We start from the raw sequence: 10,437 nt of genomic DNA, 5'->3' as shown, positions 1-10,437 counted from the left end.
TTGTCAGAATTGTGACTTCGATGAAGATCAGACCACGTTTTGTTAGTTAAGCAGAAATTCAGGGAAACCCAAAGGACTCACTTACATTTTCTTGCAAGAGTATCCATCCATTTATATTCTGACCCTTCTTGGTCACTTTAAGGGTTTGGAGAGCTGGAACCAGTCTGTCAGTTCTGGTGCAAGTTCAGGACTAACCCCAGATGAGATGGTGATGGGACTGTAGTTTTGCCTAATGTGACGTTTCCCACTGTGGGTGAGGTAGGAAGCACGGATGCCCCACTCACCAGTGAACTTGATGGGCATCTTTGAGAATGCGTAAGAAAAATGAGGGGTAGACCAGGAGAGAATGTAAAAGTGGATTTGTAAATTAGCACTGCCAATTACTTGATTATAATCAAGTGCCAACCACCTGGTGGTAGTGGTACACGGTGACATTGCTAGGATATTGAAGGTAGGCATTTGGATAAATATGGAGGGTGACTAAATACCAAAATATGCTAAAACCTGTTCCTGATTTTTCAATTGGTTGTGCAGCAGACCCTCAGATCCTCACCCATTGTGTTACATTTGGTTATATAATTGTTTTTGCCCGCTCTTCCCCTTATCAGTGTAACAAGGTGATGCATTTCTCAAACAATCACTGACCATATGGGTTTTCAATTAATTTTTTTTAATTTTGTTTAATTAATGACCTATTACATCCAAGTAGCTTAATGATCCTTGGCACTGTTCACCTTGAGAAATGGATAATAGGGCATGAAGAACAGTAGCACCATTGTAGTGACCATGAGCAGGAGTTGGGCAGATGAAGGATCCAGAATTGTCCTACCTGCTCTTTAGCCCCCACAGTATCTTGGAGCAGTGAGTGGTGCTCGGATCACATTGGTGATTCAGGATGCCCGAGGATCTGAGAGAAGATGATGAAGGTGAGAGAGAGGAAGCCTAGTGCTGGATCCTGCGTACAGACTGGATCTGCGGTGTCTGAGCATGGGAGCCCCAGTTTTTCCAGTGCTGATAGTCCCCACTGTGTCGCTCACACTCCAAAATGTACTGGTATCCTCGGTATCCAGGGTACTGGTAGCACACCCATCTGACATGAACAAAGAGAGACACGCGATTATTAAGCAGCAGTTCAGATTGTCTAAGGCTACCTACCAACATAGTCGTAAAAGATTTATTAGCGAGGGCGTAAATATTTATAAACAGGGCTTGAGAATTGTTGTGGACTCCCACCTCAAAGCATCTCAGTTTGAAGATCTGCACTTTAGTGAATGGCTGGCGGTCAGCTGCAAAATTGCAACATCTGGCCCAGAAGTGATCTCCTTGCGGCGTTAGTTAATAGAAGAATTTCATTATTTAGCCACTCGGAGAACGTCTCTGAACTTGTGTGTGGAACGCTTCCTGGTGACGTTGGCCTTCTCCATTTCGCAGCACTATGGGTCGGAGGACTGGATGCAAGTCTAAACTGAGTGAACGCTCGTAGCCAGAAGTCAGTCCAGTGATCTACCAAAACCCAATCAAAAAGGTGCAGAAGGACCGCTGAGAATACAACAGAGGTTGAGACATGTGAAGAATACCGAGAAGAGCAGCAGGAGGAACTCTGTTTTAAAATTTATTCCATTAGTCGAAGCTAGTTAGTAATAAACACAACATTCATAAATATGTTAACACGTGATAAATAACAATAAAAAATTAATTTTCATTAAAAAAAATTGCTTTCTGTGAATAAAGATGAAATAATTTAAATATGACCCTTAGAAATTAAGAAATTAACAAAAACATTATACACACTTTTCTACTTGCAACTTCCAATTATCACATAGAAACAGTTCCGCTAGATGCCCATTTGGAGCTCTAGGCAGGGTGGAATGATGTTACTCATTGTTGTCCACAACAGGTAGTTGGGATTATTAGATTTCGATAACCTGTGGGCGAAGGGGGGACCCCCTTGCAATCTGGGGCATGCACCCCTTTTGTATCACAAATGATGCCCCTATCTGTATATACCATGGACTTTTAGAAGTTTGGTGTACAGAATGTACGCACTTTTACTTTCATAAGCTGAACCCAGCGGGTAAACACCACCCACTCAGCATCATCAGATCTGGATGACGCAGTCCCCCTCGGTGTCCGGAGCGCAGGCTCCTTAACTTTCCTAAGTGGTGCCCCTCAGATGATGGCACTCTTGGTGGCCGCCTATGTTGCCTAATGGACTGACCGGCTCTGCATAAGAAAAGGATTGTGATGCAGATGATTACCAAGTTTACAAATCAAATCTGAATTTGCCAAGTTATGCCTACCTTTCAACAGAACTCCCTGATGCGTCTCTCTCATTAACGTTATTTATTCATCTGCCCCTGGCCAAACCCGCCTTCTGACTTGAAGCACTTTGGGTCACTAATTAAAGCTAGCTTCAAATCCACGCCTGGTACTTCGTACCATGTCCAGAAACATTTCCGGAGTCAGGCATTGGTCTTCATTGTTTTGGGGTACATCCAGTCTCTGTGAACCCTACTGGTTGCAAGACTATTGTAACTTGAACCTTCTGTAGCCCTGAAAGGATCAGAAGCCTCATGTAAAATGCCTTGCGTAGAATTCACACTAAAACAGGGCATACGGACATGTGTGTACGCTCAAAAAAATTCAGATGCATAAAACTGTGCGTAAGCAAAATTCTACGCACTTTCTGTTTATAAAACCCAATCAATGTGAATTTTAATGCACATGCATGAGCCTTTAGCCCCACCCTGACTCCTCTCAGAATTTCACCTATTTAAATATGGAAATCAATAAAAATATCCCCTTCTGTTCAGTGTTTTGTTAGAAGACAATGGCAAAAGCACACGTAAAAAAGAATTTCAGCTAATGCGAAACATCGGATTTGCTCAGTGAAGTGGAGGCAAAGACAATCATAATATTTGGTGGCTTAAGCAGTGGTATAAGCAACAAAAGGAAAAAGCAAATATAGTATGATGCAGGCACTCAAAAAAACTCAAGTTCAGAAAGTCGTGCAGTGACTGAAATAAAAAATATAAATGGTCAGATATCAAATTTGACATGAAAAGGTGAGTCACAGCCCACTGCCTAAATGTTAACACCACTGGAGGACATAGCGGAATTCTGGGGATCACACCGCTGAGCAGAGAGCTGCTGCAGTTATTGGCAGGACACTTATAACTGGCATTTTACCACCATCTGAGCCAGAGAGTGGAGGCCATTATAAAGTCACTCTTGTTCAGTCAGTGGGTTGGCCAGTGAGAAGCCACATCTTCAACAGGTACTCGCTGTCACCTAAGTAATCGTGTTATATGGTTACATCATACAGATAATTTACAATTTTGACCAAAAGGGTAATATTAAATGTCTTATCGTGCTAAGAAGCTGAGAAGGGTATTGTTGCAGCCTGGAGCCATGTTGAGTGGAAGGGACTACAGTGTTGAGTAGTAGGGGTTTAGGAGCTGTTAACATCTAACCCTCCCACAACCCTAATCTTAACCATAGTGTAATTGGCCATGCAATATGTCCCCTTCTGCTTGATACTCGGCTCTTGGCTGCAGACATACATACTTGCAGAAGCCAGCCATCATCCACAACACCATTTCAAGTTTGTTCCCTACACTACTATTTCTCAGAATGAATGAACGATGAGTTGAGCTAGGTCACCTTGCCACAACATTAATGAGATGCATTTTGCAGCACAGATAATATACACATTAATATGGTGGAAATGCTTTCTATTTATATAAGGAAATTCATTCTCTGGCAGTGCCTTTATAGCAAAGTATGTGAAGTCCACTGCTCCGATTACATTTGGAAAACCGGACTTTGCTGCAAATTACTGTGTGATGTTTGCCCGTTCAACTACAGTGTAAGAAAATCTTATATATCTGGATGACAAGCAGATAATACCAACCCACACAGCTGGCACGGCTCGACTCAGTGATGACTGGTCAGGCAGTTCACACTTAAAAGCTCATGTGGCTAAAAACCTGAGGGTGGACAGAACTTGCGAGGGAGCAGGTAGAGTGCAATTCCTCAATGTCTGCCTTTATACTGCCGGCCCCAGTTCAGCACAGAGCTCCAACAGGATAGATCTTGGAAATCTGAATCGACTTAGAATCCAGTCATCATCATGGCACAAGAAATCAGTATGATCTCTAAATACACAATCTCTTCTAATTCCTCCATTTGCAATGTCTTCTAACAATGCGAAAGCAGCCATGGTAGTTTGAATAGTTTGGCCATTCAGTGCACCATTATATTGTTACAGATTGATTATAATCAAGTGCCTTAAATTTGTAAACGATATGCAATTAATTTTGGTGTATTTGATAAAGCCCGCATCATTGATGCGAATCTAAAAAGGTAAGGGAAACCACACAGAAACAGTAGCACTGCTTTGACGCTGGGTGCCACCTGTTTACAAAACCGAGCAGAAATGTGAGTACGTATGGTGTGAAGCTGCCGTGAAAATGTGTTTAGTGTTACGTCAAATTTAGATTTTATACATCTCGACGTGAGTGTGGAAACGGGAGTGCACAACATTTTTGTACATACGCACCATTTATACATGAGGGTTTCTGTACTGCATTACGTGAAGGGGCCATTCAGTTTCATTCCTTCAATTGTGGGATCGCATGCTGCCACCTCTCTGGCTGGGGTGTAATGACTAGCCTTTGGTTGGTCATCCAGAAATGTACTTTCAGAAGGATAACTCCTGAGTGAAGATCAACTGCTGCCCTCTGTTGATCAGGAGGTGTTTGGGCTTTCACCTAACCCTCCTTGCCCTAACTCTTTTTCCTGTCTTGGCACCCCTGCATACTGACATTTAGGGACATCCGGTACACCTTCAGGGTTATCATATTCTAGCAATGCCCTATCTCTTTCCTTTTTCCTATGGTGGTTTATTTAACACTGGCCCAGTGTCAACCTTTGCTGGCAAACCCATCACAGTTCAGAATCATCTGGATGTTAATTTGAATTCTTATAATCACACGGCCGCATTCTCACGTGAACTCATTTTGCTCGGTGGTAGATCTTCGGTATGTATGTTCACATGGAGATACTTACGCTCCAGACTGCACATGCATCGAGCCAACTTCATTATTCATCCAGCCCATGGCCTGGAGAGAGGGGTAATCATCACAAAGCTCAACCGTGCGACCCATGAAGTTCTCTTTCTCGTAGATCATCATCCGAGAACTTCTGTGAGACTGCAGAGTAGAAAGAACAGAGTGGGACACTCGGTAAAGGGTAAGCTGAAGACAAGAGCAGCAAAATGGGGTTTGAATGAACTGAGAGAACATTGGAACGTACTGCACAGTAGACAGGCCTGAAGGACATGAACCTTTCAACGTGATAGGACAGGCTGCCACTCCAGCCAGACCAGTGTGGGTACTCTCCCCTTTCCAGGATAAACTGTTGCCCTTGGAAATCATGGTGCTCATATCCAACCCACCTAAGAAAGAATGACATAAAAGAATGAGTGTGAGAGGCTGTAAGGAGAGAGGAGGACAAATAGAGGAGGTGGAGCAGGTGAACAACTTACGCGCCACTTTCTACCCGAAGTGAGCGGATGTTATCGAAGCCGCAGTTCATGATGTTTGTGCATTCTGAGGTGAACTCCTGACACTTTCCTTGGAAGTGCTCCTGCTCCCAGACAATCATCTGAAACAAAAGCAATGGGGGATTATGAAGGAGAAGAGTCAGTGGCCATCTGCAGGGAAAGGGCGTTTTATAAATCGGAACAGAAGTGTCTAGGTGGGGCATTCTTGTAAGCATACGAACCGATAAGAAAGAGGCCGGGTGAGCAAAAAGGATTAGATGGAGTGTCCTTCAGTACGGAAGAGAAATCTAAACACAAATCACCTTTACTGTATTTGGATTTTGGTATTTGGAAGATCAGGACCAAGGAGAACTATGGGAAATTTATTAACCTATTCTTATTTACTCATATTTGCTCACAAAAGCTTCCAATGTCAAGCATCACAAGTAGTATAAGCTGATACTGTAGGTCATTATATGACGGTCAGGAGACCATCTTATGACTGTAGGCCATATTCTCTACATTGATAGCTCTGTGATACAGCAGGTAGGTCCACAATGATGCCTTTCTTTCTTTCTTTCTTTCTTTCTTTCTTTCTTTCTTTCTTTCTTTCTTTCTTTCTTTCTTTCTTTCTTTCTTTTCTGACTGCCTGTCTAGTGTTTAATGGAAATGATCCCTACTGAGGCCTCTGTAGCCATCAAAAGGCTAAGTCCCTCAGATAGCTTCTGGGCTGTGTTACTCAAAAGGCTCACTGAGTCTCATTCCTTCATATTTAGGATTGTATGGTGCTACTTACTGGACCTTAACAACCAGTCCCTGGTCAGTCCTCCAGGAATCCACCTTAATAAAAGGATAAGTTTCTGTGTCCGTCCAGTTGTTCTGTCCCTGTCATTCTAACAGATGACGCAACACAATTACTAACACTGCTTTGATGTTTCCCATACCAAACGGCATATAACAGAGACATATACAGTTCCATTAAGGTTTTCCTGGAGGCGCCCATATTGTTTTCACAAATGTTTTACAGGAATGCAGTTAATTCAGGTGTAACATCATTCCCAGCTTCAACATCTGACTTCCGAAGTCAATGGAACTCAGTATTAGGCGTAGTGAGCTGTGCAACCGCCATTTTAAATCCTGCGTATGTATGATGTCATGGATCAATTAAAGTCCCATACATCACGTGGGTATGGTAACTAAAAAAAGACTGCACAGGGTGCACAAATAATGGGAGCCAACATGACATTGCTATGATATGAAAAAGAAAATGTTATTAATTAATAAAAATCTTAATGTTATGTTAGGCCGAGTCTACTACAGGTCAAATTTCCCCCTGGGAACAAACAAAACTATCTATCTATCTATCTATCTATCTATCTATCTATCTATCTATCTATCTATCTATCTATCTATCTATCTATCTATCTATTATATAGTGCCTATCATATCTATCTATCTATCTATCTATCTATCTATCTATCTATCTATCTATCTATCTATCTATCTATCTATTATATAGTGCCTTTCACATCTATCTATCTATCTATCTATCTATCTATCTATCTATCTATCTATCTATCTATCTATCTATCTATCTATCTATCTTTTATATATAGTGCCTTTTTCTATCCTATATTGTTCATTTCCCTACCTATCTATTTTATAGTGCCTTTTCCTATAGACAAATAGGTAGACAGATAGGGAAAGGCACTATATCTCTATCCATATATTATATATATATAATGAGCAATGGATACTGCCTGAGACTTGATGACACTAAAGTAAATGAACATTTGTGTGGAACATTTCCTCTTTGTTCAGGTGTTCCACTTCTAGTGGGATTCTCCTCAAATGGAGCCCCCCCCCCAACATCACACAGCCCCCCTTTCACCACCTTATGTAGATTTCACAAATCTAACTGCCATTGGAAGTTGCCTGTGACGCTGTAAAGATAGCAGGATATTTGTGCGGAACATCTCCTCTTTGTTCAGGTGTTCCACTTATGGTGGGATTTACCTCAAATGCCCTACACAACCCCTGCCTGCCTCTCTGCCTGAGACTTGATGCCGCTAAGGGGGATGGACATTAGTGTGGAACATCTCTAGTAGAATTCTCTTCAAATGTCCCCCACCCCAACCCCTTGCCACCCAAAAACACAGTCCCTGTTCCACCACCTTAGATAGACTTCACAAATCTAATCAGCAATGGATATTGCCTGAGACTTGATGCTGGTAAGGCGAATGGACATTTGTGTGGAATGGTGGGATTCACCTCAACACACCCTTCCCCTTGCCTTTCACTACCTAAGACAGACTTCATAAAATGGTGGATCTACTGGTTTGTTACCTTCCAGAAAGGTGCATAGCCCATTCCTTGAGGATTTTCAACAACCTTCTGCATCTTGAAATTCAATAAGAAACCTGTGGAAAGCAAAATGGAGAAAGTGATGAGAAATGATCTCCAGTTGGATTTTCCTAATCTTAGCATATAGAAGTACTACCTGGCCCCCCGACACACACACACACACACACACACAGAGACACAGAGTAACACATAGTGAGATGGTGGGCCTCCACTCGGCTCCTGACAAATTCTTTCATCAGGTCTCTATGTCCACCTCACTTTGCTCTGAATGATGGGGAAGTTCATTAGCAGAAGCAGACCTCAGCATTAACATCAAGCACGCCAACATCTCCTCCATGTGTGCCCCCCACACCTGTCCTGCGTCACACACGCTCACCCTGGCAGAGACTAATCAATGGCAGGCTGGTTTTGTTTTTATTTTTTCATATTAAAGCCCCTCAGCTCTAGCTGCACATTTATTCAAGGGCTTCGGATGAACTGAGGTGACATCCTCCCTTGTGGTCGTCTGCTGCCCCCTCAGTCACTTTTGAGACCTGACCAGCCTGTAGTTCCAAGAAAGCTAATTTACGACTTCCCGTCTGATCAGTGAAAGCAAAATTTCCTTCCTTAATTAAACAGTGAAGGTGCGGAATAGCTGAATGAGTAAAAATAGAAAATAATAGATAACGACATTTCAAAAATCGCCTCTGTGGTTCTTACCAGGCACTTAAAGGACAGGAACTGTTTGGCAAGCACCCCGGTGTCTCAGGTCGTGCTGCCTGCTGGCTGCTTGGTTTTATACTGGCCAGTCTTGCAATGGCAAACACGTGGGCACCAATCATAGCTCATGGTCAGCAATCCTATGGTGGGAGTTGGGGGTGGAGGGGGGTGGGTGGTATAGTAGGGAGGTTGAGTCTGAATAATAGTGTCTGCGCAGCACAGCGCATGTGTGTGTGTGTGTGTGCGTGTGTGTGCGTGTCAGCACAATCCAGTGCCATACGGACCTGGGGCCCCCCAGATTCCAAATCCCCATACAAATGACAGGATTGAGGCAGAGAGAAAGGCACAGAGAGAGAGAGAGAGAGGAGACTTGACACGTGTCAGGCCGCCTCGTACAAAACAGTCCATTTTATCATAAAGTGTGACATCATTAACTCTCATTTTTACTGGAATTGTTTATCTACATGTGTCTTGTTAACCTGTAATGAGAAAAGCAAATTCAGAGAGTGGATGGATATAATGAGTATTTGGCAATGAACACTTAACATCTTTAGATCTTTAGACTTGATTGTTTATATCACATTATTTAAATTATTGCGTTGTAGTAGAGAATTGGCAGACCAGGCCCAGGTGTCCTTTAGAGAGATAGTGTGCACCCCTAAAGTGGTGCGGGAGGTGACTCCAGACCAGGCAGGTAGAGATAGGTGGGTCACAGTCACAAGCGAAATGGTGCACACTGTCCGGGGGCATCAACACCAGAACTAGAAGTGTCAAACTGTTTTCAGGTCCTTGCAGAGCTGGACGGTGTCTCTGATGATCCTGAGGTGGTAGACAGGCATGAGGAGGCCCAACGGGCCGCCTCAAAACCATTTCCCAGAAAGAGCGAGGTGGTGATAGTTGGGGACTCGATCATCAGAGGGATTGAAAAACAGGTTTGCTCCAGAGACAGAGAGTCCAGCAGGGTGTGTGTTGTCTTCCGAGTGAACAGGTGGGAGACCTCCCTGGAAAGGTGGGTAGGCTTTTGGCCAGTGTGTGTGTGTGTGTTGTTCCAGTGGTCATTGTCCATGTTGGAACAAATGACATACATAAGGGTTAGTCTGCAATTCAAATTTAAAGACTTTGGTGCCAGGCTGAGGGGCAGGACCAACAAGGTGGTCTTCTGTGAAGTTCTGTCTGTATAATGTGCTAGTCCAGGTAAGACTGAGGAGATTAGAAGGCTTAATGTGTGGCTCAAGTCTTGAACCAGAGGGGCACCGATGTGTTGGGAATCATATGTGTAGCTTAGTCAAGGATTGTTCAAATTAGGGAATGAGGGACAGGGAGTTTAGAACAGGACATGATTAGAACTGAACATGGATGAACAGACAATAGTGTAAAAATAAAAATACATAGTAATTTAATTTCTAACCCAATGTTTAAATACATCCCTTAGACCACATGTAAACTGACACATTTATTTTATAATATAATATATACACTAGCAAAATACCCACGCTTCGCAGCGGAGAAGTAGTGTGTTAAAGAGGTTATGAAAAAAAAGGAAACATTTTAAAAATAACGTAACATGATTGTCAATGTAATTGTGTTGTCATTGTTATGAGTGTTGCTGTCTTTTATATATATATATATATATATATATATATATATATAAATATACACACACACACATAAACATCTATATACATATACATATATATACATATCTACATATACACATATCTACATATATATATACATATACACATCCACATATATATATACATATATACATCCACATATATATACATATATATACACATATCAACATATATATACACATACATAAACAC

General features: G+C 42.3%; 1 protein-coding gene across 1 annotated transcript; it reads right to left on the bottom strand.

Annotated features, from left to right (window-relative positions):
• Positions 1-671: 671 nt before the first annotated feature.
• On the bottom strand, positions 672-8,759 carry cryba1l2 (crystallin, beta A1, like 2). The gene is made up of 6 exons (XM_028812229.2): positions 8,609-8,759; positions 7,892-7,965; positions 5,549-5,667; positions 5,317-5,458; positions 5,071-5,213; positions 672-1,090 (listed from the first exon to the last, which is right to left on the bottom strand). Exons 2-6 carry the CDS (start codon positions 7,943-7,945, stop codon positions 943-945), a joined length of 606 nt encoding a protein of 201 aa, XP_028668062.1. The 5' UTR covers positions 7,946-7,965; positions 8,609-8,759; the 3' UTR covers positions 672-942.
• Between the last annotated feature and the right edge of the window lie 1,678 nt (positions 8,760-10,437).

Source organism: Erpetoichthys calabaricus, chromosome 10 (genome assembly GCF_900747795.2).
Source record: "Erpetoichthys calabaricus chromosome 10, fErpCal1.3, whole genome shotgun sequence".
NCBI classification, from domain to species: domain Eukaryota; kingdom Metazoa; phylum Chordata; class Cladistia; order Polypteriformes; family Polypteridae; genus Erpetoichthys; species Erpetoichthys calabaricus.
Note: the sequence above shows the minus strand (reverse complement) of the source record. Positions and strands in the feature narration are given on the sequence as shown.

Excerpts from the sequence above, each read along its gene's own strand:
- cryba1l2 (XM_028812229.2), bottom strand. The coding sequence starts at position 7,945 with ATGCAGAAGGTTGTTGAAAATCCTCAAGGAATGGGCTATGCACCTTTC. Across the intron at positions 5,459-5,548 it reads CTTCGGGTAGAAAGTGGCGC|GTGGGTTGGATATGAGCACC; the intron begins GTAAGTTGTTCA and ends ATTCTTTCTTAG. Across the intron at positions 1,091-5,070 it reads ATGCATGTGCAGTCTGGAGC|ATGGGTGTGCTACCAGTACC; the intron begins GTAAGTATCTCC and ends TGTTCATGTCAG.